Source organism: Theropithecus gelada, chromosome 10 (assembly GCF_003255815.1).
Source record: "Theropithecus gelada isolate Dixy chromosome 10, Tgel_1.0, whole genome shotgun sequence".
NCBI classification, from domain to species: domain Eukaryota; kingdom Metazoa; phylum Chordata; class Mammalia; order Primates; family Cercopithecidae; genus Theropithecus; species Theropithecus gelada.
The window spans coordinates 6,936,048-6,963,794 of record NC_037678.1 but is presented as its reverse complement, the minus strand read 5'-3'; the positions used below and the strand labels follow the sequence as shown (position 1 = coordinate 6,963,794).

At 46.5% G+C, this 27,747-nt stretch overlaps 1 protein-coding gene across 4 annotated transcripts in view; it reads right to left on the bottom strand.

The window, feature by feature from the left end:
• EFCAB6 (EF-hand calcium binding domain 6) overlaps nt 1-27,747 on the bottom strand; it is a 313,426-nt gene that overhangs the window by 112,798 nt on the left and 172,881 nt on the right. For all 4 annotated transcript variants that reach the window (XM_025399951.1, XM_025399955.1, XM_025399953.1 and 1 more), the window contains 2 exons: nt 8,484-8,598; nt 5,503-5,636 (listed from right to left, as the gene is read on the bottom strand). In XM_025399951.1, coding sequence (XP_025255736.1) covers nt 5,503-5,636; nt 8,484-8,598 — 249 coding nt within the window. The remainder of the gene's footprint in view (nt 1-5,502; nt 5,637-8,483; nt 8,599-27,747) is intronic.

The window sequence follows — 27,747 nt, the reverse complement described above, 5'->3', positions numbered from 1 at the left end:
CTTTTCTTTTCCTTCCACACACTCGGTTTGTAGAGCTTAAACTTCTAGTCCAGGAAGGAAGGGAAGGAGAAAGTGCTGGAGGTTTCTGGTGTGTATGAACATCCTGCTCGCAATTTTTTATATCACTTTCATCATGTTTGGCTGCTTCTGTCTACAGGCAAACAAATACCGCACCGAATCTCAGGCAAGGAGCCACCCGAAGGGCAGGCCTCTGTTTCGATGACCGCGATAGAGATCAGCCATGTCTGGGATCCACAAACCTGCCACATCCGAAGGACTTCCGCTCAGCCCATCGCGCTGGTTGGAGGGCACAGGGATTCCTATTTTGCAGATGAGGAAACAGAGGCTCAGGGTTCCCAGGGAACCCGTGACTAGAGACCCTGCTGCATGACAGAGCATGCACTCTGCAGGCAGCTGGCTCAGTTGCAAACCCCAGCTCTGCCACTTACTAGCAACGCGACCGTGGGTGAGATAGTTAACCTTGCGGTGCTTCTGTTTTCTCGTCTGTAAAATGGGGACTATGATGGTCCCTGCTTCCTTGGGATGTTTGTGAGGAGTGAATTTGCTAATGATGCAAAGCGCTTAGAATGAGACTGGCTTTCTTGGCACTCTAAAATGCTGTTTGTTGCGCTTGCCATTTGCCTAAGATCGTAGAGCAAGTGCAAGGCTCTGCCCGGGGCTGATGCCTGTTTCCCGCATGCACCTGCTTCCCGGGTCTCAGGACTGAAAAGTTGCTGATGTGGCCCCAACCCACCTCGTTCCATCGGCACCTGACGCAGCCCCTCACCTGGGAGTTACCTGGCTGTTCTGGCGGCATTGCTCTTGTCCCCTCTTATTACAGCCTTCTCCCACAGAGGTTACTTAGGATATCAGGCAAGACCTGCTGTGACCCCAAGTGTCTCATGCAAATGTGTAGGGATTTTGTGGAAAGCTCTCTCTGTATTCACTCATGTATTCATTCACCAAAAATTATTCAGCACCTAATATGTGCAATTGCCATGCTGAATACTGTGGAAATCAATTTAAAAGATGCTGCCCCTGCCTCTGGGAGACAATACAGTGTGGCAGGGAGGCTGATGTCTAACTCTGCCGGAGGGGGCCTCCCGGGGTGCAGGCCCATCTGTTTCTTGATGATTCCCTCTACACTGCCAGCCCCAAGACCCCCTACCCACAGCCTCACATCTCCAGTGGTTTGGGGGCATTTTCTCTGGGATGTCAAACTGAACATGGCCCAAATCAAACTCCTGACATCCACCCCCTGTGCCCACCCTGCTCCTCCCAAGTCTTCCCATCCCAGTAAGTGGAGCTCTTTCCTCCCAGTTGCTCAGACACAAACCTGGGAGCCCTTCTGAGCCCTGGCTTCCTCTCACCCCCACATCCAGTCTGCCCACACATCCTGCTGGCTCTCCCTTCAGAGTGCATTAGCACTGGACCCTTTCTCCCAGGCCCACCACCTCGGCCCCCACCCAAGGCTGCTGGACTCCTGCAGGAACCTTGCGACGGCTCCCAGCTGCCATCATCGGCTCCGTGGCCTCTGCTCTGTGCAATCATCCCCAAGCAATCCCTTACAGCCGACGTCATGCATGAGGCACCTCTGCTCACCCCCCTTGACTCTCCATCTCACTCAGAGTCTAAGGCCAAGGCCTGGCTGTGGTCCACAAACCCGTTTACACCCCCATCCCACCCATCCCCTCGCTGTTCTTTGAACAGGCCAAGCCTGCTTCAGGGTGTTTCAGGGAGCCCTCTCCAGTGTCCGCAGGGCTCTGGCTCCTTCATGACTCTGTCCGAGTGTCCCCTCTCCAGAGAGGCACTTCCTGACTCTTCTGTACAGTGGCACCAGCCCTGACAGGCTTGTGGCCTCCCACGATCCTCTACTTTTCTCTTTGGCACATGTTACCACCTGACCTAGTAGAGGTTTCTTTTTACTTTTTTTTTTTTTTGAGACGGAGTCTCACTCTGTCGCCCAGGCTGGAGTGCAGTGGCTGGATCTCAGCTCACTGCAAGCTCCACCTCCCAGGTTCACGCCATTCTCCTGCCTCAGCCTCCCGAGTAGCTGGGACTATAGGCGCCCACCACCTCGCCTGGCTAGTTTTTTGTATTTTTTAGTAGAGACGGGGTTTCACCATGTTAGCCAGGATGGTCTCGATCTCCTGACCTTGTGATCCGCCCGTCTCGGCCTCCCAAAGTGCTGGGATTACAGGCGTGAGCCACCGCGCCCGACCCTAGTAGAGGTTTCTGTGTCCACTGCACTTCCCCCTAGAACATAAGCGCGAGGCTGGGCTCTGATCTGTTCCCTGTTGCAGCCCCAGCTCCCCGAGCCATGCTCACCACCACGTCTGTGAGAGGGGGCTTCTGGACATGAAGGAGCAGCATTTCCTAGGCACTGAGCACTCTGCTGGGTACAGAGACACCATAACTGTAACATGGCCCCTGACACCCAGGTCCTCACCGTCTACTAGGGAAGCAAGACAGGAAGCAAATCATGGCAATCCAGTGTGATTACTGCAGGGACAGAGGTGTAAGGGCTGTGTGGGGCCAGCCTGGATTCTGGACTCGAGGGACAGTCTAGATGCTATGAGATCATACATGGCTAATCTTCACAAGTTTATAAACTAATCACTCCTCAAACCTCAGTCTTCAGCTTCCCCAATGTTGGTGGGTAGTACAGAGGCTTTGGAATCGAGCCGGTGTTATTTCAGCTCCTGACGGCGCCATGTACTAGAGAGGTGGCTTTGGGTCACTTTCTCCCCGTCTCTGACCCTCAGTATCTCCAGCTGCAACACGGGAACACTAAACCTATTTGACAGGTGGTTGCAGGTGTCAGAATACATGAGGCCCTGTGTGTGGTCCTCCAGTTCACTGCCTGGCATCAGGTGTGGTGTGCTCAGTCAGCAAATACAAATTGGTCATGTGCAGTGTGGCAGGCACTGTGGCAGCCCCTTGGGTTACTGTGGTGGATGATGTAGAGATGGCTCGGGGCTCACTGTTGAATCCACCTGCAGCAGCCTGTGGGCTGCGTGCTGGGAGGGACGTGAGGAGAGAGGGGAATGTGCAGTGGCCAACCTCTCAGCTGATGTGAAGGGCTCGAGAAGGACCAGAAGCTTGGGGAGGAGTTCGCTGATCAAAGGGGAGGTGCCATCCAAGCAAAGGAACAGAATGTGCGAAGGCTGAGAGGCAGGAAAGGGTGAGGAGGCGAGAGATCCTGTGGGCAGGCCAGGCGGGAGCAGGGCATATCCTGATAGCACAGTGGGTGCTCTGGTCAGAGATGCACATGGACGAGACCGTCCTGCGAGGACCAGGGGTCCAAGGCGAATTGTGAAGTGGAAAGTGAAGTTGCAGAGAACTGAGTGTACTGTGACCCTATTTGTGGGTTGATAGGTTTATCCCTTTTGTTTCTAAAAGATATATGAAGCCAGGGACCGTGGCTTACACCTGTAATCCCAGCACTTTGGGAGGCTGAGGTGGGAGGATCACTGGAGCCCAGGAGTTTGAGACCAGCCTGGGCAACATGGCAAGACTTCATCTCTATCAAAAAAAGTGACTGTACCATCCCATTTAAAAATTGAGACCCGTGCTTTGTTCACTTTGCATATACCTGCAAGGACACAAGCCAAGTCCTCATGAGCCCCAGACATAACCCACATCCAGCCTGTCTCACATAAAAACTGGCAATTAGGGGTTCACTCCTCTGTTTCACCCACTAGCTTACAAATTCTCTAGTGGGATAGAGTGGGTGTCGGTGATGGTCTGTTGAATGAATTCATTATTTAATTATCTATAATAAAGATCATTTTGGAAAACACAGGATATATGTTCACTGTAGCCAAGCTTCTCTGCTCGTAAAGATAGGAAAGCAATGGTGCGGCGTGGAGCTGGGCTTCCAACGGCCCCCACTGGGAGATGCGAGGAGTGTGTGAGGGAGCGGAGACAGCCTGAGAGAGGGGACAGCGTGGGGGACTGCAATGCAATGGGCCAAGTGCAGGGAGGCAGCTGCCAGACCTCTGCAGTTAGGGTGCCCTGCCAGCCAGCACAGAGGGGTGTCTGCTCCTGGAGCCTTTGCTTACCCTCTGCCCTCTCTCCCTGCAATGGCCGCTGCCTCCCACCCAGCCTGGCTTTCCTTTGGAGGACCAGGCACTCCCCACCTAAATGACCCCTTCCTCTTCCACGCTGGAGCCCACAGGCCAGTGGTTCCCAGAGTACTTCTCTTGGCCGGCCATTAGCCTGGATGAGATCATAAGGACCAATCCTTCTCCATGTATGCATATGGCGATCATATTTGCTTAAACCAAAAATCAGAATGCACGCTCTGAAAACTGGATAGAATGTTCAAAGTCTGAACCCTGCTGGAAAGTCTGAGCTGGGCTGCCATCATAAACATAAATGCATGTTGAAATGGGAGCCTGGTAACCAAAATGAATCTCCAGGGGTGATCAGTCTGCGGAGGATGCCTCAGAGCACAGGAAATGGGGTGCTGCCCTCCCCACAGCCCCCGAGGCTGCTCTGATACCCAGTGTCTTGCCTGCCCCTTCCCTTCTGGATTTCACCCATCTCCATCCTGCCTCCAGATATGCTCCCTCCGGATGGGCTCCCTCCACCCATGGGGTGAGGACGCAGTCTAACTCCCCAGTACCCTTGGCCCTGTCTCGAGGTTCGGCTTATTGAATTGGTCTCCCTAACTTTATTCACCCTCTTTTACTTCTCATCACAAAAAGAGCTCAGATCATCCTGTACTGGCCTCTATGTTTGAACGGCTGCTATCTACTTCTGTTTTGTCTGTTACTTGCATGCCCCGTGCACACCTCCACCACGACAAGCCATATGCTTTTCCCTAGAGCCCATGCCTTGTCTGTCCTGGCCTGGCTCAGGCTGCCTCATCTAAGGCTTGCTCCCTCCTTTCCTAGCCAGCCCATGCTTAGGTCTTATGATTCAGTGTGGGGGACACCTCCTCCAGGGAAATCTTCCTTAAAGGGCTCTTTTCCCTGTGTCCCCAGAGGATGCTCCAGTTCCTTCGACGACAGCCAGTTACTATGAATATGACTTGTCTGTTTACCATCTGTGTCTGGGATTAGACGGAGCTCCCTGGGGCGGGGCTGGTAGCTTTCATCCACAGCATTTAGCACAGATTCTAGCACATAGTAAGTGTATAACACTTGTTTGGTGGGTGAATGGATGAGGGAATCAATGAGGGAATGGATGAACGGGTTTCAAAGTCACTGTACCATGGGTTGTCATGCTTCTTCCCCACCAACACCCACCTCTTATGAAAAGGGTCTCCTTACCCTTCTGCCAGCAAAGCGTCCATAGGGGTCCCTCAGGGAGGGAAGAAGCCCCTTCCTCCCCACACACCTCTCTCTGACCAATGCTGGGTCTGCAGAGGGAAATGCTCTGTGCCCCTCGGGCTGACCGGGACACGACCTGCACCAGGACTCACACCCACTTGGGCTGCATGGTTGGGAGCAGGGGAAGCCTAGAGAAGCCCAGTGCCAGACAGTCACAGTTTACCCGGAATGACTCCTTCAACCTCCTGGGGAAAAGCTTCAGGCATTCTTCCGCGGTGATGAAATGGCTGTTCACGTAACTTTTTGAAGGAGTTGGAGGCTGCGGTGGAGTGGTTTCCGGCCCTCTCACTGGAGGATCTGGAACAGTGACAAAGATCAGGGTTTCCACTAGGGCCCATCAGCTTCATTCTTTTTTTTTTTTTTTTGAGACAGTCTTGTTCTTGTTGCCCAGGCTGGAGTACAGTGGTGCAATCTCAGCTCACTGCAACCTCTGCTTACTGGGTTCAAGAGATTCTCGTGCTTCAGCCTCCTGAGTAGCTGGGATTACAGGCATCCGCCATCGCGCCTGGCTAATTTTTGTACTTTCAGTTCAGACAGGGTTTCACCATGTTGGCCAGGCTGGCCAGGGTTTCACCATGTTGGCCAAACTCCTGACTTCAGATGACCCGCCTGCCTCAGCCTCCCAAAGTGCTGGGATTACAGGTGTGAGTCACCATGCCCGGCCCACCAGCTTCATTTCTACACCAACATTTTATCTCTGCCTGTCCCAAATCCTGTTGAAGCCCCATACAGTATCCTCCTGTGAGTTGAACACAGCATTGACTTTCTTACTATCTAGTTTCTTTTCCTTCAGTTCTCAGACACTTTCCTCCTCTTCCAGGAGGAACCGTGCTCCAGACTGTGGGGCCTCCTTTCACCCTCACAGACCACACTTGGCACCCTGGCATGTTTACTTGTCCTGTGTCTCTTGTTCATCTCCCAATTCCCAGAGGAGGAGAATGAGAATTTCTGCCTCTTTTTTGTTTCCTGGAATCATGTCCTAAAGACAAGAATATAGAATTCATTCAACATTCATTAGTTCAGCAGCTATTTCCTGACCATGTATCTGTTAAGTAACATGCTGAGGCCTTCATCTGTTTCTTGGTCCTTCCAGCAATGCTCAGGAGAAGGTCCTCATGTTTGTTTACACACAAGAAAACCTATCATCCCTTGCACTTTACCTACAGGGTGGTGAGGCTCGGGGGTCCCCAGCTCACCTGGGAGGTAGAGCTCGTGGACAGCACAGTTGAATTCAGGTCCTCTGATACTAAGACCCAGTTGGTTCCCTACTATCTACGCCCTCTCTCTCCCCTAAAATTAAAGAAGGAAGTGTAATCTCTCCTTAAAAACTCCATGTTGGCCAGGCGTGGTGGCTCACGCCTGTAATCCCAACACTTTGGGAGGCCAAGGCGGGCAAATCATGAGGTCAAGAGATCGAGACCATCCTGGCCAACATGGTGAAACCCCGTCTCTACTAAAAATACAAAAATTAGCTGGGCGTGGTGGTGCATGCCTGTAGCCCCAGCTACTCGGGAGGCTGAGGCAGGAGAATCGCTTGAACCCAGGAGGCCGAGGTTGCAGTGAGCTGAGATCATGCCACTGCACTCCAGCCTGGTGACAGAGTGAGACTCTGTCTCAAAAAAACAAAAACAGAAACAAAAACAAACAAACAAAAAACCTTCCATGTCTACCCTGTTTCCATTTGGCTGGGGTCATCTGAGTGTGACCTTGTGTCAAAGCCAGGCTACACACCAGGGACTTGGTTCCAGACGTGGTTCTCTGCACCTGTTGCTCCTGCACCCTCCCCCTGGTGTGGTGGGCAGATGGATGGGGGAGAGGGTACCCCAAGCTCATGGGCATCCTCTGCCCCTCTTGAGCCTGGCTTCTGCCTCATCTGCCTCACTGCAGAGGCTGCAAGTGGCCTCCCTCCGGCTCCTTACTGCCCGGCAGAGAACACCCCCACCCCACCGCCTGACCCCTCTGCCACAACCCCTGACCCCTAGCAGGGGCCACACAGGGCCTCACTCCCCACCATGCTAGAATTCTTCACATGTGAGAAAGCAGCTTACAAGGGCAGGGAGGAGACAGGCAGGGAGAGGAGGAGAGGAAGTAAGAGGAGAACATGGGCAGCCAGGAAGCCGGAAGCAGGTGATGGAGACAGAGTCCAGTTCCAGCTGTGATGGCTTTGCCAGCACTATGTGCCCTGGGCCCCAATTTCCTCACCTGAAAAATGAATGCACCTGGCAGGTGGGACGCAGTCATTTAAATACAGGTGAGTTCCTTCTCCTTCTTATTTTCCTTAAAAAATATCAAAACACCTAGCCAGAGACAGTGGTGAAATTCTAAAATGCTCTGGCTTCTCATGATGCCATTTTTCAGGGGTGTGAGAGCTCTCTGTTTAAAGGTGGCAAATGACAGTCTGGCAAGGCTGGGGGACCTTGGTGAGGATCCAGCCTGAGTCTCTGGGAAACTCACCACCTTACACAGTCACCTGCAGACCCAAGGCTGGGAAAATGGAAAATGCGCGGGGCTCCTGCATTCTGCCTGGCCAGCCTGCAGGGTATTTGCAGCAAAAGAGAAGAGTATTCCACTGAGATACCTGTGTGATTTCTGCAGCTTCTCTAGAGGGCTTGTTCGTCTACCAAAATATCTTTGGTGTGTGAGAAAGCAGCATCAGTGAGTGGCGAGGCGGCCCCAGCATACGGCACAAAGATGGGTTCCTAACAACTGGTGGAGGGTGAGGCGGGCGGCGTGGCTGGGTGGCCTTTTAGAGCCTCTGCATCATTCTCTGTCCACAGGGAGGAATGATATTTGTCTTGCCTGTATGTGGTATTGTTAATTACAGATAACCAGCAACTACATTAGGGGAAAATCTTAAAGGCTGTGGGGTATGATTCAAGAAACAGACTTTGGGGCACAAACTTTCGGAACCATTTGTGCTCTGAGTTTGTAGAAGACTCTTTCAGGCACAGTTCTGCACTCACAGTTCTGAACATGGTCAGATAAAATTAAACAAAAACGGTTGTTTGCAGCCCCGGAAGACACCTCGTTTCAACATCACAGCTTACGCTACTTCAACTCAAGTGACCTGGTAGCACTGCTACCAAAGATGTGCGGTGTCACCCAGGACGCATCCCACAGGGTATGGACCTGGCTGTTAGCTACCTTCAAATCCTGCCGCAAAATCAAGATAGCTCATCCCTTCCTTCTCAAAGCCTATTTTAGTGGTCAGCAGGGCATACTGCTCATCGTCCATGGGCATCCCAGTGTCTTCCAGTACCTGACGAGGGAGAGAGGGAGGGTGGAGAGGCGTTAGGTGGTTCCGCGGGTCACTACTCCCCGAGCACCTCCTGCCCCTGCGCCGGCTCACAGCAGGGCCCATGATGGTTACTTACCTGACCCCACCCACAGGCTGCCAGAGGGTAGGATCGAGTCTGCTGTGTCCCTGGGCCTTGCACAAGGCTTGTGTTTGTTGGGTGAGTAAGTGAACAAAGGGACAAGTGGCGCAGTCAGCATGGTGCTCGGGCCCACAGGCGCTACTGCAGACTTTTCCAAGCTGTGCCATCCAAGATACCCAAAGCCACACTTGTTACTGCCGTGGCTTTAGAGTCTCATACATCAGGTTTATGTTCACATATATTCAAGAAAACAAAATAAAGCAAGCAAGGTAGTTTGAGGAGGGAAAACTGAAATTTTCATTCAAGTTTCATTATGATCCCAGTTTACATGAAAAGCAGCTGTGTTTTTTTTTAATGGGGGGGGGCATCCATGAACGCTATTTTTTCTTCTCCATATGCTAGTCCACTCACGGAAAGTTATTCCTGATTCCTTCCCTCCAAAACACATGACCTACTGTTTCAGTTTTGGGTATACTGGGGGCAGAGGGAGCACCCAAGAAATACTCTTCTCTGCCTTGCAAATATGAAGTGGAATTGTCTTGATGACACCTCCCTAGGAATTACAGAAAAGATGATGCCCTTTGGCCAAAAACCCAGACAGAGCTGCCTGCGCGAATGTGAGCCACCCACAGAAGGGGTGCTGGGTGGATAGAGGCAGATGGAAGGCACCACCTCTGCTGATCTCAGCGTATTCACAATCCAAATGGGAAAACACGGGTTTTCCTCCAAGAAAGAACACGGAATCACAGTTCTAAATGCATCTATGGACCAAGGGGCCAAAGATGTCCAGGATGACCAACCCCACCGGGAACAGGGGATGGAATGCTTTCTAGGAGAACTGGGTTTGCTGATGGGTTGCAAAGAAAGTGTGTGTTAGTAGGTGAGGAGTACACAGGTTATCGTCAACAAAGTCAGCAGACATCACCGGAAGTCAGAGTAAGTTCCAGGTGGAGGAGTGCAGTGGCACTCAGTGCATTCAGCAGAAGAGGCAGCTGGGGAGGGAACAGAGGGACCAGGTGAGGCAGTGTTGCCCTCATCATGGTCATTGAGCAGCACCTCTTAGTGCCCGTGTGTACCAGGCACGGTGCGGGGCTCTGTACAGGCTCCACGCGGATCTCATTTAACCCTCGGCAGAAGCCTCGAGAAAGGCACTCTTTCTAACCTCATTTTAACACCATGGAAACTGAGTCTTAGGGAGTTTGGGTCACTTTTCTTAAACACATGCATAGGAAGCGACAGACCTGGGGTTCAAATCCAATTCTTCTTTTCTTCTTCTTTTTTTTTTTTTTTCTTTTCGAGACAGAGTCTTGCTCTGTCACCCAGGCTGGAGTGCAATGGTGCTACCTAGGTGCACTGTAACCTTTGCCTCCACGGCTCAAGTGATCCTCCTGCCTCAGCTTCCCGAGTAGCTGGGATTACAGGCGCCTGCCACCACACCCAGCTAATTTTTGTATTTTTAGTAGAGACGGGGTTTCACCATGTTGGCCAGGCTGGTCTCAAACTCCTGACCTCAGGTGATCCACCTGCCTCGGCCTCCCAAAGTGCTGAGGCATGAGCCACCACGCCCGGCCTCAAACCCGGTTCTTATTAACCACTGTGATGAGATCTACTGTAAGGTCACAGGGGCCTGGAAAAAGAAGAGAAGAGATGAAAATGGACAGGAAACGGCCCAGTGGGAGCGAGAAGCTCCGCCATGGAGCCCTGGTGTCCTCCATGTATCCAAAGAAGCCACATAGGCAAAGACCAGCCTGAGCCTTGGTGGAGCCTGAAAGGACGGGAGGCCTCTAAGGAGCTGGCCAGAGCCCACCTCTCACCTGCCTCCCTATCTCCCCAGGAAGGCTGTCAGGAGACAGTTTCTCCTGCCTCCAGATTCTGACAGGGTGAGGGGCTTTCTGCCCCGGCCCCTCACACTAAAGCTGCAGAAGGGAAGCCTCTTGGCTGCAGTCTGGACGTGGCTCTCGGCAACAGGGCACTCCACACCTTGTGGTGCAATCATCAGCTTCTTTCGTTTAGGCGTCATCCTTTTTGATATTCGGGAAGAGGACCAGAGAGTTGGCCCTTGTGGCTTATTCTCCCTTTCGCTGTCTATGTAAATAACAGTCTGATCGTGAAAGTGGCGCATTGTATCTTCGCTGGTCCAATCAGTCAAGCCTGGCCTCGGCTTCCTGTGTGTGGAGGTACACAGGCCGTGATGTGGCTGGTGCAGGGCTGGAAGCTGAGAGAAAAGGGAAGGGATGGAGGCGTTGCAGTGCTGCCCAGGGGGATTCAGGGGAGTGGCAACGCAGGAGTACAAGGCTATCACCAGGGCCTGCCTGTGGAATTGGGCAGGAAGCATGTGACTAGGAATGCTGACAGTTCTGTGCCATCTGCACATGGTCCCCAGCCTAGTTCTGCCTGTCCCAGCACAGGATAGCCCTGGTGTTCAGGTAGAAAGCCGTGGCCCCCACAGAAGTACCCACAGCCACGGTGAATCTCTGATTGGTTGCTTGCTTTGAAAAAAACTTAATATTTTGAAAACAATTGCCCATGAATTATTCATGGCAAATTCTTCTTGCTCAGTTCTTTCACAAAACCATATGTACTAGATCATAAGGAAATGTCTGCAGGCAAATGTTCCCCAGCCTGGAGGACTGTGAGATGCCAGGGAGATTCGTACCATCCCCCAGGCCCTCAGCAGCCTGTCCAGCAGTCGCAGGAGCGTAATCCCTAGGGGCGCGGAGCACCGCAGAGAACACAAACGCTGCAAGTGCTATTCCCAGAAGAGGCTCAGGGCAGGCCCCAGATGCCAAGGCCTCTAATGCGTCTTCCGAGGCTCCCCTTGCACCACTTTCATTTCTAAGATGAACACAGCAGCAAATCAACCAGATTTATCATGACCATTGGAGGCGACATGCAATACGAAGGAAGGCGCACCAGCAAGGTTTATAAAACAGATTTAATGTTCAACCATTCAAGTCATTTCCTTTGGTCTTTTCTAGGAGGCATTCCCCTAAGAAAGTTGCTCAAAGACTGACAAACTATGGTCTGGCATGTGTTGATTCACAAGAGAGTCGTTACTCCTGCCATCCCTGGGGCATCCCTTAGATTGTAGACCGACTCTTCCCCAGGAGGCCACAACATTTCAGGGAATGTTGCTGGGCCCTCTCCACCCTGAGAACATGCCCAATGATGAAAGTGAGGACTCAGCCTTTTCTAAACGCAGCCCCTGCACAACATTCGGTGAGAGAAGCAGCCACCAGTTTCTGTGTGTGACACTTGTTTGCTATGTCTCTTTGCAGCACTTTTTTGGCGGTTTCTATGTGATTACACTACATATTCTTAACTTTTCACAGTCTGTTTAGACCTAATGTTATGCCACTTCACATAGACTGTAGAAACCTTGCAACTTCATAGAGGTCTCCTGCACCCTGTTTTTTGTTGTTGTTGTTGTTGTTTTTCAGATGGAGTTTCACTGTTGTTGCCCAGGCTGGAGGGCAATGGCGCAATCTTGGCTCACCACAACCTCCGCCTCCCGGGTTCAAGTGATTCTCCTGCCTCAGCCTCCCGAGTAGCTGGGATTACAGACATGTGCCATGCACCACCATGCTCGGCTAATTTTGTATTTTTAGTAGAGACAGGGTTTCTCCATGTTGATCGGGCTGGTCTCGAACTCCTGACCTCAAGTGATCTGCCCACCTCAGCCTCCCAAAGTGCTAGGATTGTCCTGTACCCTGTTCTTATGGTATAGTTGACATTTGTTTCACATCTACATATGTTATAAATCCCACAAGACAATGCCATGGTTTTTGCTTTGAATATTCCTATGTGGTTTTTAAATGAAGAAAAATAATAGCCTTCTATATTTAATCAGCAAATTGCCATTTCTAGTGTTCTTTGTTCTGTTGTGGACAGCCAAGTCTTCCTAGTGTCAAATTCCTTCATCCTGAGAAATTCCTTTAGCCTTGCTTGTAGCGAAGATCCACTTGCAATGAATTATCTTAGCTTCTGTTTTATTCAGTTTGAAATAATCACCTTCATTCTTGAAGGAGACTTTGGCTGGGTATAAAATTCTGGGTTGGGAGGTATACGTTTGGTTTTGCTTTTGCTTTTTTCCTTCCCATATGTTACTGTTCCACTATCTTCTCACCTCCTCCATTGTTTCTGGTGCAAGGCCAATGGTAATTTAAAATGTTGTTTTCCTGTTTGTAATGTGTCATTTTTCTCATGCTGCTTTTAAGATTTCTCTCTTTGATTTTGCTTTTCAGCAGTTTGTCTGTTATTTTCTTTGTAATATTCTACTTGGGGTTTTCTGAGCTTCTGGAATCTATATTAGGGCCTTTCACCAAAATTGGCAAATTTTAGCCATTATTTCTTCACATATGTCCTCTTCCCTAACCCGTCTTTTTTCCTTTTGTGATTCCAATTACACCTATGTTAGACCTTTTGATATTGCTCATATGACTGTGAAACACTATTCTCTCTTTCTCTCTCTTTTTAAAAAACTTTTCTCTCTCCTCTTCAGTTTGTATAACTATTAATCTATCCTTAGGCTCATTGACTTCTGTCATCTTCATTCTGTGGTTGAGCTATCTGGTGAATTTTTTGTTTCAGATATCTTATTTTTCAGTTCCAGAATTTCCATGTGGTTCTTCTTATAATTTCTATTTCTCTGCTGAGATTTCATATATTTTCATTCATTATGAGTATATTTTCCTTTGTATCACTGAGCATTTTTATAATGGTTACTTTAAAGTCTTTGAGTGTTAATTCTAACATCTGGTAATCTTAAGAGTCTTTTGAGAAAGATCACATTTTTTCTGTCTCTCCAAATGTTGAATAATTTGCGGTTATATCCTGGACATCGTGGAGGTTATGGTGTGGGGCCTCTGGATTCTGCTGTAGTTCTCCAAAGAGTGACATTTTTTATGTCTACATATGTTATAAATCTATATATCTATGTATTTTATACAAATCTATATATTTGGTTCATGTGTTTGAGCAGGCAGTAGGCTTGGTTGGAGTCAAACTGAAAAAGTTTGAGTGTGTTGGGCTGCAGCTTCAATTTCAGTTCAGTTCTTGTATCCTTAGCTAGATTACTTGCAATCTACTCTGCTCATATGTGGTTTAGAGTCAGCCAGAGATTGAGGAAGAATCTATATGCAAAAGCGGGAGCATCTACTCTCTCTGGCTCTCTCCTTTTCAAAATGCCCCCTTTCTCCATCCCCATCTTTACTTTCAGGTAGCATTAGTTACCCAGACCTCTTCCCTCTGGTTCTTCAAGCCAGAAAGGCTATTAGTTCCTCAGGTGAACAGCTATAGAAAATGAGAACTCATTCATGCTATTCCCCTCTTTAAGAGTTGACATCCTCCTGAATGTTCTTGCCTAGTCTAGTTTCATTTTCCAGGACCTTCAGGCATTTGGTTATTTAATAAATTACTGACTTACTGACTTACTTAACATTGTCCAGTGTTTATACTTGGTATCTCTGGGAGGGCTGGTCCAGTAGAAGCTTACTTAGCCAAACTGGAAGCAAAGCTCCCAGGAATATTTGCTGGGTGCTACAGCAAGCACATTCTTAAGACACAGGTATCACCAGCTCAGGGAGAGCTTTCTCGGTCCTCCCCAGCCTGGGCGACCAAAAAAAAATCTTGAGCTTCCATACCCCTTCTGTTTACTTCCGTCATAGATAGTCCCTTGCACAGAACCTAACACATGGCAGGCACTCAACAAATTGCTATTGTGTAGAGAATTACCAGCACTTCCTTTTCACTTGTATATGCCAAGAGCACATAGTAAGTGTTCACTAAAAGTTGCATGAGAAGGAGAGAATGGGATGTCAACATAAGGAACAGCTGGCAACACTCACAGACTCTTGCTATTGCGTCTGGTTGAATCTTGAGTCTGACTAAGAAAGCCCACGCCTATGCAGATATGAGTACCAGGTGGGCATTCAGCTATGGCGAGGAAGGAGTTGGAATATTAAGAATACTGTGGACCAGGTACAGTGGCTCACACCTGTAATCTCAGCACTTTGGGAGGCTGAGGCGGGTGGACTGCCTGAGGTCAGGAGTTCAAGACCAGTCTGGTCAACATGGTGAAACCCCATCTCTACTGAAAATACATATATTAGCTGAGCATGATGGCAGGTGCCTGTAATTCCAGCTACTCAGGAGGCTGAGGCAGGAGGATTGTTTGAACCTGGGAGGCAGAGGTTGCAGTGAGCTGAGATCGTGCCTTTACACTCCAGCCTGGGCAACAAAAGCGAAACTCCATCACAGAAAAAAAAAAAAATACTGTGAGGCCAGACAAAAAGATACTTTCCTTGTGAGACACACAAAAGGGCCCAGGAGGAAAGGGAGACAGTACAGGGACTGGGAGGTGCCAGCTCCTCAGCGGGTGGTACAGACTTCAGTGTGGGTATCTCAGTGTGTGTGCTGGACCAGCCATGGGATCCTCATCAGTCTTCCCCTAATACTACACTTAGCAAAGTTCTCTTCTGAAAATATCAGTTAAGGGGAGCCAAGGGAGAGATTCTTGTTTGTATTTAAGTCAGAGATTTAAAGGATGCACCCTGAGGAGATTCAGGGGCACAAAATTTGGAGACTGGCTTTTTTTCTTTTTTTTCCGAGATGGAGTTTCACTCTTGTTACCCAGTCTGAAGTGCAATGGTGCAATCTCGGCTCACCGCAACCTCCACCTCCTGGGCTCAAGCGATTCTCCTGCCTCAGCCTCCTGAGTAGCTGAGATTACAGGCATGCGACACCACATCCAGCTAATTTTGTATTTTTAGTAGAGATGGGGTTTCACCATGTTGGTCAGGCTGGTCTCGAACTACTGACCTCAGGTGATCCACCTGCCTCGCCCTCCCAAAGTGCTGGGATTACAGGCGTGAGCCACCATGCCCGGCTGAGACAGGCTTTTTAGCCATCCCTCCGTGCCTGGAAATCCTGTGGCCTAAATTCTTTTGTGATAAAACTAAAGAGAGTTATGGGTTTTATTTTTAATACTAATATTATTTCTATTTCTTTACATACCCATTCACAGACAACATGAAACAGGTACCAAAAAAAAAAAAAAAAGTCTGCCTTCTCTAGAATTTCAGACATGCTCTGTCTCCCCACCTCCCCCATCCCAGGGATACCTCATCTTCCAGTTCCTCCCCTACCTATGAACCACCTGCCACCACAGAGCTGTGTCATCAGGAATGCAGGCATGATCTGAGAGTTCCAGTCATGAAGGTTATCTGATCACATGCAAAGCAGGTACTAAGGAGAAGAGTACTATGGCTGAAAAAGAGTATGACATTTTCAAAATAGGTCTAATTTGTATTTGAACGGAAAATTCAAATTCTTTTGGCAAATGCTTCCTACCATCATCAGACACACGTCTGACTTTCCATGTGGCCCCAGCAAGACAGAATCTTCAAAGCTGATGCAAACTGGGGTCACAGGCAATTGTGATGTCATGGTCATGTGCACAGGCTGCAGGATATTGGGCTCAGGATGCTGTTGCCAGCTATGAGTGCAGACAAATAATGGGGTTTCCTTTTCAAGTCTTCACCAACAGGAATATTGTGAAGAATGCCATGAATAGTCACAGGGCGCAGGGCATCTCAGATAAGAAGCCCCTTGCAGGAAAACACCGACAGCCATGGTGTGCCTGATTACAGGTACACTTCTCAAGCACAGAGCCCACCATCAACAGCATAGTGCCAAAAGCTAGAGCTGGCTTCTGAGCCACAAACCCTCCTTCCTGGCTCCAGATAGGAATGGAAGCTTCCCAAGGATCGCCACGAAAGAGCCACGATTGAGGAGCTACCAGGGGCCACCCCAGGACCGAATGACTTCCATCCCTCATTTAAACCTTGCAACAATGCCTCAACAGAAGTATGACCAACTCCATGTTCTAAATGAGGAGATTAAAGTTTAAGAAGGCGAAATAAGCCAACTGCTTTCTAGGAAGACACAAGTGGTAAGAAGTAGAGCAAAGATTTGAACACGAGTCGGTCGGACTCCACGGGACAACATTGTCTTGTAGACTCAGCACTGGACAAGACAAGAGAGTGTCAGGTTCAACCTTGTCCTTTACTGATGAGAAACCCAAAGCTCAGAGATGCAAGCGCTCCTGCCTCATGTTCATGTGTGAGCAGTAAGGAGCCACTCACATGACTCTGCTGGGTGTGCTGCTGCCCAGGGAAGCCTGGGAGCCAAGGACTGCAACCCGGCTCTGACAGCCGAGGCTGAAGTGCAGCTGAGGCTCTGGCTGTACAAACAGCATATGACGCTGCTTCCTTTTGCACAGGATCCTCACCCTGGGAGACGCGTTGCTCCGCATCAGATGACCAGCCTGGCACCATCCACAGAGGACACACTAGGTTTGTTTCTTCACCAACTGTTGTGTGCCATGTGTTTGAAACAGGTCTACAGCAGGGATAGGGTGTCTATGAGTCAGCAACTACACAACAAACAAGCTGAAATTCAGTGGCTTACAACAAAGTAAGCATTTGTTCTTGCACTTGCAGGTCTGCGGGTCAAGTGTGGGTTGGCTGATGTGAGATGGGTGTGGCTGGGTGTTTCTTTTTGCTTTCTTTCTTTTTTTTTTTTTTTTTGAGACAGAGTCTTGCTCTGTTGCCCAGGCGGGAGTGCAGTGGTGTGATCTCGGCTCACTGCAACCTCTGCCTCCCAGGTTCAAGCAATTCTCCTGCCTAACCCTCTTGAGCAGCTGGAAGTACAGGTGCCCGCCACCACACTTGGCTAATTTTTGCATTTTTAGTAAAGACAGGGCTTCACCATGTTGGTCAGGCTGGTCTTGAACTCCTGACCTCAAGTGATCCACCCGCCTCGGCCTCCCAAATTGCTGTGATTACAGGCATGGCTGCGTGCGGGTTGACTGGGCTTGGCTCCCGAATGCAGGCTGGATTTGGACCTGCTTTATGTAGATTCATTCTGGGGACCAAACAGAAGGGACAGAGCTGCCCTAGGCAAGCTCTTCGAGCAGCAGATGATGGGTGCACAGGCTTAGCATGTTCCAGGTCAAGGAAAGCCATATATTAGTGGTGAGGGAAGCACACGCCATCCACTTAGGGGTAAATGATGGGGAACAGGGAGGGAGGGGGTAACAGTGGTAAGATGAGCCCTGTGGCCCTTTCCAGCTCTGATCTATGGGATTCTGTTTACTTTGGTAAAATGCTATGACCGTTAGAAACATGCCATGATCACAATTTAAATCACTCCCATAAATCCAGACATTTCTAGTCCCTAGACTAAATCTTCTATCTGGTGCCCACATTAATTCTATTTGATCCATAGTGGATGGGACTGCACCACACTTCCAAAAACAATCCTTCCTCCAACCTTAGTGCCTGACTCTAGGCCTTCAGCACAGACTGATGGTTTGCTAACGACAATCACAAATTCGAAAAATGTTCATGTTTTCTTTTCTTCTTTGCTGCTGGCATGATCATGACAATGAAAATGATGACGATGATAAATTGGTTTGGTTTGTTTTTGTTTTTTAACTATATTATCCCCATGAAAACTACAAGACTAGAATTGTGTTTAGATGGCACAGAATGACATAATGCTGAACCTAAGTGCAAGCTTCAAAAACTGAGACTGAAAGATGAGGTGACATGACCGCCTTTCAATGTCAAGGGGAATTTCAGGCATAACTAATGCATTGACTAGACATGTCCATTTTAGAAGCAAAGATCCAGAACCCAGCTTGGGTCTACATACACATGTAAAATCTCAGCATGTTCTGCGGGCAGAACTTCACTGACAGATTTTGAACATGGCAGTTCGGTACTTCACTGACAGATTTTGAACATGGCAGATAAAAGCAGACAAGTCATTCCTACTTCAACTTCAGAGGAGGCTGTTCTCAGGTCCTGGAGATCAGATCTGTCATTCAAAGGGCAAGTGGGAAGAAGCTCAAAGCTCAGGACAAACGGGCACAACAGGAAAAGCCAATGCTTAGCAGCCACCTCCCCTGCGGAATCCCAAGGCTCTCTGTCACTCAGCCTCTGCACGCCTTTATGTTCTCTCTTGCTGATTTCAAGAGCAGATACATTTCTAACATATAAATGTAAGTCCAGTTATGATTCCAATAATGCATCTGGGGGGGTAATTGAATAAAACGATTTTAAAGTCTATACAGTAACATATAAACCTGGCCTGAGAATAGCCAAGAAAATACAAAAAGGAAGAACATTGAGAAAAGAACTGTTTTACTAAATTAAAGAACCATATTGCACTTACATAGAAAGAGATGTATAAATCAGTGGGATGAAAATTTTTGGATGTAGACCCTAGTATAATGAGAATGTCATAAATGACAAACATAATAGTCTAATTCAGTAAGAAAATACAGAAGAGCCTCATCTTACGTCATACATAAAAATTAATTCCACATGGATTAGGCATCTACATTTAAAAATAAAAATAAATTCTCACGATAAAACAATGGGAAAGAGGAGCTCAGGCTAACTAAAATCAAAGACATGCAAATTCAAATAATGACTATAATTCTAACTGGTATGTTAGCATATATTAAACATTTTTATTATACCCAAAGTTGGCAAACATTTGGAAATTAGTAACTACCAAACGCTTGTGGTAGGAATGAATTTGATAGAATCATTGGAAATGTAATATGGCAATATGCATTAAACATTTAACTGTGCATATTCTTTTGACCTAGAAATTTCACTTATTCTATAAGCAAGAAATTACAATAATTTCAATACATGTTCATCAATTGTAACAAATGTACCACTCTGGTGAGAGGTGTTGTTAGTGGGGGAGGCTGTGCACGTGGGGACAAGGGTATATGGGAACTTTGCAGTTTCCACTAAATCTCGCTATAAACCTAAAACTGCTCTAAAAACATTCTATAAAAAACCAAACAAAATTCTTGTAAGAAAGTCTAGGAGATTGAGGTGGGGGTGGGGGTGGGGGATGAAGGAATAACACCTTATTAACCACGGCTACAAACCTAGAATTTATTTAGGAAAAAAAAAAGACAATAGATATATTTGGTTGTATAAAAACTTCAAACATTTTAATGGCAAAATATGGAACTACAACAAAACAAAAAGACAAATGATATATTTGGAAAATATGTTTGTACTGCAGAAGACAAAGAGCTGATAAATTATTAATTAATTCTGCCGATGTTTTGAGCATTTCTATGACAGGTACTGTCCAGGAACTAGGAATACAACAGTGAACAAAACAGCCAAGCCCTAGCCCTCAGGTGCCAGGCCCTATTTTGAGGGTTATACATTGTTGTCAGTTGAACTGTATACCCCAAAAGATAAAACAAGGTCTCAATCCTGGTTCCAGTGAATGTAACCTTTAATGGAGCTGGGATCTTTTCAGATGGAATCAAGTTAAGATGAAATTGTGCTGGATGAGAATAGTTCCTCACCCAATGACTGGTGTCCTTAGAACAAGAGGGAAATTTGGACAGAGGCAAACAGAGAGAACATGATGTGAAGACATGCAGACAAAGAAGAGATCAAAGAGGCCATGTGGAGCCAGAAGCAGAGGCTGGAGTAACGCAGCTACAAGCCGCGGGATGCCGGATGGCAGGCAGCCACTGGGAGCTGGGAGAAACAATGAAGGATGCTCCCCAGAGCCAGTGGATGGGAGCATGGCTCTGCTGACACCTTGATTCCAAACTTCTGGCTTCGAGAACTGTGAAAGAATACATTTTTACTATTTTAAGCTACCCAGTGTATGGTAATTTGTTACAACTGCCCTAGGAAACTATTAGTTTCCCTAACCGTAACCCTAACCCTATTAGGAAACTATTAGCTTCCTAAGACTGTCGCAACAAATATATGTTGTAATAAATATATATATATATATAAACAAATATAAATATATAATACATCATATGTGTGTGTATATATCCATATATAGATAGATATATATGTATGTATCTCCTCATTTAATCCTTCTAACAATCCAATGATATAGCTACTACTATTATTTCCATTTTAGGAATAAGGAAGCTGAGGCTGAGGGGTGTGCCCACAGGCACACAGTCATTAAGAAGCAGAGCTGAGCTATTCACAATAGCAAAGGTGTGGAATCAACCTAGGTGCCCATCAGTGGTGGACTGGATTAAGAAAATGTGGTACATACACATCGTGGAATACTACACAGCCATAAAAAAGAATGAAATCATGTCCTTTGCACAACATGAATGCAGCTGGAGGCCATTATCCTAAGAGAATTGATACAGGAACAGAAAACCAAATACTGTATGTTCTCACTGGTAAGTGGGAGCTAAGTATTGAGTACACAGACATAGTGATGGGAATAGCAGATAATGCGGACTACTAAAGTGGGGAGGGAGAAAGTGGGGTGTGGGCTGAAAAACCACCTGCTGGGTACTATGCTCACTACTTGGCTGGTGGGATTATTCATGCCCCAAACTTCAGCATTCTGAAAAATACCCACGTAACAAACCAGCACGTGTATTCCTTGGATCTAAATTTAAATGTTGAAAGTATTGTAAATAATAATAATAAGGAAGAAGAATCAGAGCTGAGATTTGAACCCTGGCAGCCTGGCTCCAGAGTCAACATTTTTAGCCATAATGTGATACTTTATCAAATAGATTCATGCATTTGAAAAATACTTATTGAGCACTTATGATGTGCTAGGCACTGATTTAGATGCTAGAGATAGGGCAGAGGATGAGAAAGGCAAAGCTCCCCATCCCCGCCAAGCTTACATGTTAGTGAGGAGTGACTTGTGACTACAGGGGAAAGAGTGTCCTCAGGAGAGAACCAGGCTTGAGTTGGTGCCAATGAGCCAATGCCCAGAGAAGAGCTTTGGGAGCTGGGAGAATAGAAGTCGGGGTCAGATTAAGAGGGATGCAGAGCCCCAGGGGGAAAAAAAAGTCCCCAGGCTGAGAACCCAGAAGGTGAGGGAGGAACTGGGAGTCCTGGGATTCTTGTGAGAGCATAGATAAATAATGATGTCCATCAAAAACAAATAGCTTTTATAAGTTGACAAGAGGGCAAAGGATGTAAATAGGCAACTCAAAGAAGAACAAATCACAGTGGCAAATAATAATAATAATAAATTTGCTAGTCAGGAAAATAAAAGCAAATTAAAGTTTAAATGAGTTACCATTTTAAAACCATCAGATCAGCAAAAATTTAAAAAGCTATAATGCCTATTGCTTATAAAGGTCCAGAGAAAAAGATACTGTCATACACAGCCACTAGAAATGTGAAACGTTACAGGGTTTTTACAAAAACAAATAGAAAGCATGTTAAAAAATGTTTAAAAAAAATCTTAAACCAAGATTTTTTTGGTCCTACTCTTGGCATCCATTCCATACAAATAAAAGCATCAGTAGGTAAGGACACATAAAGAAAGATTGTTTAAAGAGGAAAAAATATTAAAAATAAAAGAAATGAATGCCCATCAAAAAAGAATGGCTAATGTTCTGCTTGTTGGAATATCTCACAGATTTATGCTTCCACTAAGAACAAATGAAAAAGATGTAAAAAAAAATGCATCAAAACATCTGTTTGAAGCATAAGAGAACTGCTGAGGCAACCTGAGCAGCTGAGAAGCAAAAGAGATTTTTTGGTCACTTTGTGGTCCTGAGGAAACAAGGACTGGAGTTCAGGACCTCCTAGAGGGGAAGGGGCAGGGCTCAGAGAATAACCCAGTGATATGGTTTGGCCATGTCCCCACCCAAATCTCATCTTGAATTCCCATGTGTTTTGGGAGGCACCTGGTGGGAGGTAATTAAATCATGGGGGCAAGTCTTTCCCGTGCTGTTCTCATGATAGTGAATAGGTCTCAAGAGATCTGATGGTTTTAAAAAGAGGCATTCCCCTGCACAAACTCTCTCATTTTTTGCTTGCCGCCATCCATGTAAGATGTGACTTGCTCCTCCTTGCCTTCCGCCATGATTGTGTGGCTTTACTAGCCATGTGTAACTATAAGTTCAGTTAAACTTCTTTGTTTTGTAAATTGCTCAGTCTTAGGTATGTTTTTATCAGCAGCATGAAAATGGACTAATAAAGTAAAATTGGTACCAGTAGAGTGAGGCATTGCTGAAAAGATACTTGAAAATGTGCAAGCGACTTTGGAACTGGGTAACAGGCAGAGGCTGAAATAGTTTGGAGGGCTCAGAAGAAGACAGAAAAATGTAGGAAAATTTGGAAATTCCTAGAGACTTGTTGAATGGCTTTGACAAAAATGCTAATAGTGATACGAAAAATAAAGTCCAGGTTGGGGTGGTCTCAGATGGAGATGAGAAACTTGTTGGGAACTGGAGCAAGGGTGACTCTTGTTACATTTTAGCAAAAAGACTGGTGGCATTTTGCCTCTGCCCTCGAGATTTGTGGAAGTTTGAACTTGAGAGTGATGATGTAGGGTATCTGTCAGAAGAAATTTCTATGCAGCAAAGCATTCAAGAGGTGACTTGGGTGCTGTTAAAATAATTCAGTTTCATAAGGGAAGCAGAGCATAAAACTTCAGAAAATTTGCAGCCTGACATGCAATAGAAAAGAAAATCCCATTTTCTGAGCAGAAGTTCAAGCCAGCGGCAGAAATTTGCAGAAGTAACAAGGAGGTGAATATTAATCCCCAAGACAATGGGGAAAATGTCTCCAGGGCATATCAGAGGCCTTCACAGCAGCCCCTCCCATCACAGGCCTGGAGGTCTAGGAGGAAAAAGTGGTTTCATGGGCTGGGCCCAGGGTCCCTGTGCTGTGTGCAGCCTAGGGACTTGGTGCCCTGCATCCCAGCAGTTCTAGTCATGGCTGAAAGGGGCCAATTTCGAGCTTGGGCCGTAGCTTCAGAGGGTCAAAGCCTCAAGCCTTGGCAGTTTCCACATGGTGTTGAGCCTGTGAGTGCACAGAAGAATTGAAGTTTGGGAACCTCTGCCTAGATTTCAGAAGATCTATGGAAACACCTGGATGTCTAGGCAGAAGTTTGCTGCAGGAGTGGGGCTCTCATGGAGAACCTCTGCTCTGCCCCCACACAGAGTCCCTACTGGGGCACTGCCTAGTGGAGGTGTGAGAAGAAGGCCACAGTCCTCTAGACCCCAGAATGGTAGATCCACTGAAAGCTTGCACCATGCTCCTGGAAAAGCTGCAGACACTCAATATCAGCCCATGAAAGCAGCCTGGAGGGAGGCTGTATCCTGCAGAGCCACAGGGACAGAGCTGCCCAAGACCATGGGAACCCACTTCTTCCATGGGAATTCACACATGAGTGTGACCTGGATGTGAGACATGGAGTCAAAGGAGATCATTTTGGAGCTTTAAGATTTGACTGCCCCACTGGATTTCAGACTTGCATGGGGCCTGTAGCCCGTTTGTTTTGGCCAATTTCTCCCATTTTGAATGGCTGTGTTTAGCCAATGCCTGTACCCCATTGTATCTAGGAAGTAACTAACTTGCTTTTGATTTTACAGGCTCATAGGTAGAAGGGACTTGCCTTGTCTTGGATGAGACTTTGGACTATGGACTTTTGAGTTAATGCTGAAATGAGTTAAGACTTTGGGGGATTGTTGGGAAGGCATGATTGGTTTGGAAATGTGAGGACATGAGATTTGGAAGAGGCCAGAGGCAGAATGATATGGTTTGGCTGTGTCCCCACCCAAATCTCATCGTGAATTCCCATGTGTTTTGGGAGGGACCTGGTGGGAGGTAATTGAATCACGGGTGCAAGTCTTTCCTGTGCTGTTCTCTTGACAGTGAATAAGTCACATGAAATCTGATGGTTTTAAAAGGAGGCATTCTCCTGCACTAGCTCTCTCATTTTTTGCCTGCCACCATCCACGTCAGATGTGACTTCTTCCTCCTTGTCTTCCACCATGATTGTGAGGCTTCCCCAGCCACGTGAAACTGTAAGTCCAATTAAGCTTCTTTCTTTTGTAAATTGTTCAGTCTCGGGTATGTCTTCATCAGCAGCGTGAAAATGGACTGATACACCCAGGCTCTGAGTTAGAACTTTTGAAGTTTTATGCCCTAGGAGCAGGAGTAGTTAAAAAAACAAATGCTAACAGCCTTGCCGAAATTCAATCCAGCCTCAAATCCACCAGTCTCTTACTGGACAAAGGTTATCAGTCCCCACTGTATCTGCCTAGCAAAGCAGAGGGTGACCTATTATCCAGAGCCTCTTAATTTTCTTAATAAATACCATCTAATATTCAATAAAAATCTACCTGGCATTCCAAGAGACAGAACCATATGACCCAATATCCAGAAAGAAAAAAACAGACAATAGAAACAGATCTACATGTGATCCAGATATTGGAAATACTGGAAAAAAAGGCTATGACTATGTTTAAGAGAATACAGGAGTATATTGAGACAAAAAAGAAAAAACACAGATATGAAATATGTTAAAAATAACTTAATGAATATCCATCCCACCACTGAAAAATATAACACTAAAATTAAGAACTCTATGAGTACAATTAACCACAGATTGAAAAATGTAGAACATGGGATTAACAAACTGGAAGGCAGATCAATGGAAAATACTGGGACTGAAGCACTGAAAGAAAAAGGATGGAAACTACACAAAAGAGTGAGAGAGGCACGTGGGATCCTGGAAAGGTCTGACATAAACGACTGGACTCCAGGGAGGGAGGAGAGAATGGGCATAAGCAACAGAAGAGGAGGCAATGGCTGAGAATGTTTCACAACTAAACACATTTACCTACAGATACAAGAAGAACCGCAAACTCCAGCAGGATTCACACAAAGAAAGCTGCACTGAGACTCATCCTAATACAACTGCTGAAATCCAAAGACACAGGAAAATCTTAAGAGCTGCTAGAGAAAAAAAAGACACATTATACCCAATAAGATATATGGTTGATTTATCAACAAAACTGATAGAAGACATAGACCTTGGAATGGTATCTTTAAAGTGACAGAAGAAAATGATTGCCAATCTAGAAGGTTTTTCCCAGCTAAAATACTTTTTAAAATAAGGGTGGACTTTTGCTTTCAGCTCTGACATGTAAACAGCTTGGAAGTCATCACTCCCATCCTTAAAACAAGAAAAAAGACAAACTGCAAATTAATGACATTTCATAGAACCATCAGAAAAACATAAAATCTGAAGAGAGAAATGAAGACAGAGAATCACAGCCATGATCAGCTTACCTGGAGCAGAAGCCACTGAGACCAGAAACTGGTAGGGATACCTAAGTGGTAATTTTGACAAACTGCCGGAGGCTGAGTGTGAGGTCGCTTGAGAGGGGGAGATTTCTAGCAGCCTTGTCTTTGGAGAAGGGGGCAAGGGGAGGGCACACTTTCATGAACTTTCAGGCCAGGAGTCCCACCAGGTTCTCAAGGCAAATATCCCCCAAAAATCCCCTTGTGTTTCAAACTCAGGCAAATTAAAGCCAAAATATGTAGAAGTAAGTAGAAATACAGAAATAATAAAGATAAGAGTAAAAATCAGTGAAGTAGAATATAGGCAAACAATGGAGGAAATCAACAACACCACAGCTTGTTTTAGAAAAAGATAAATCAAAGTAATAAACCTCTAGCTAGACAAGTCAAGAAACAAAGAGAAAATATTTTAAAATTACCAATCAGAAGTGGGAAAGGGAAAAATCATTAAGGATCTTAAAGGATAATGAGGCATGAGTCCATACTAATATGAACAAATGGTTGAATAAGTTAGTAAGTGGAAGAAAAGAGACAAATCTCCCATGCAAAAGGATTCCAAAGAACACCTGTTGTTGTGGCTTGAAAGACCTGGATCATCATAACACCCCACTCCTTCCCTGAGGGCTGTGCATCATGGGTTTCTCCAAAGAAGAAAGTCTTTCCAATATAGAAGAGAGAGGGGAGAAAAAGAGTAACTTGACAGTAGTGAAACCTCTGCCAGGTGACAAAGTCAGGTGACACACCTCAGCCAGTGACAGGGTCAGCACCAACAGTGATGAGTCGTATTAATAGCAGGAGCCCTTGACAAGATGTGATGAGAAGGGCACCCCGCCTCTGTGGTCTTCCTTCCAAAAACACATTACCCAGTCTAATCATGAGAAAAATATCACACAAATCCCAACTGAGGGATGGTCTACAAAATATTTGACCAGTAATCCTCAAACTGTCGAGGCCATCAAAAACAAGGCGAGTCTAGGAAACTCTCACAGCCAAGGGGAGCCTCAGGAGACGTGAAGACTCAATAGAATGTGATGCCCTAGATACGATCCTAGACAGGAAAAGGACATGAGGGGAAGAGGTAAGGAAACGTGAAGAAACCAGGGACACTTGGAGAGTTAGTTGCCAGTACATTTGCATTAAAAGTACAAAAGGGAGGTCTTTAGGCAGAATGTAAAAATGAGTCCAGGTGCAAACATAAAATATGAGATGGAAAGAAGAGCAGCAAGAGTAAATATATAGATTCATTTGACAAATTATTTACCATATGAAATAATAATAATGCTTCATGGGATTTAAAATACATATAAGGCCAGGTGTGGTGGCTCACGCCTGTAATCTCAGCACTTCAGGAGGCTGAGCCAGGCGGATCGCCTGAGATCAGGAGTTCGAGATCAGCCTGGCCAACACAGTGAAGCTCTACTAAAAATACAAAAATACAAAACATTAGCCAGGCGTGGTGGTGGGCACCTGGAATCCCAGTTACTCGGGAGGCTGAGGCAGGAGAATCGCTTGAACCTGGGCGGCGGAGGTTGCAGTGAGCTGAGATTGTGCCGCTGCACTCCAGCCCGGGCAACAGAGCAAGACTCTGTCTCAAAAGTAAATAAATAAATAAAATACATGTAAAATTAAAATGCAAAACAACTATCACACAAAAAAGAAGAGGGGCTAAAGGGAGTATGTTAAAAATCTAGCATTGTTAGGGAAGTGGCGAACAAGGATTTATATTTGACGATAGTAACATAGGCTGCGTGTCACAGTCTCTCATGCAGCTTCTGTGAGACTAATATAAGAATGAAACAACTCATAAAATAATAGAGAGGAAAATGAAATAACGCAACAGAGTGAGACTCTGTCTCAAAAAAAAAAAAAAAAAAAAGT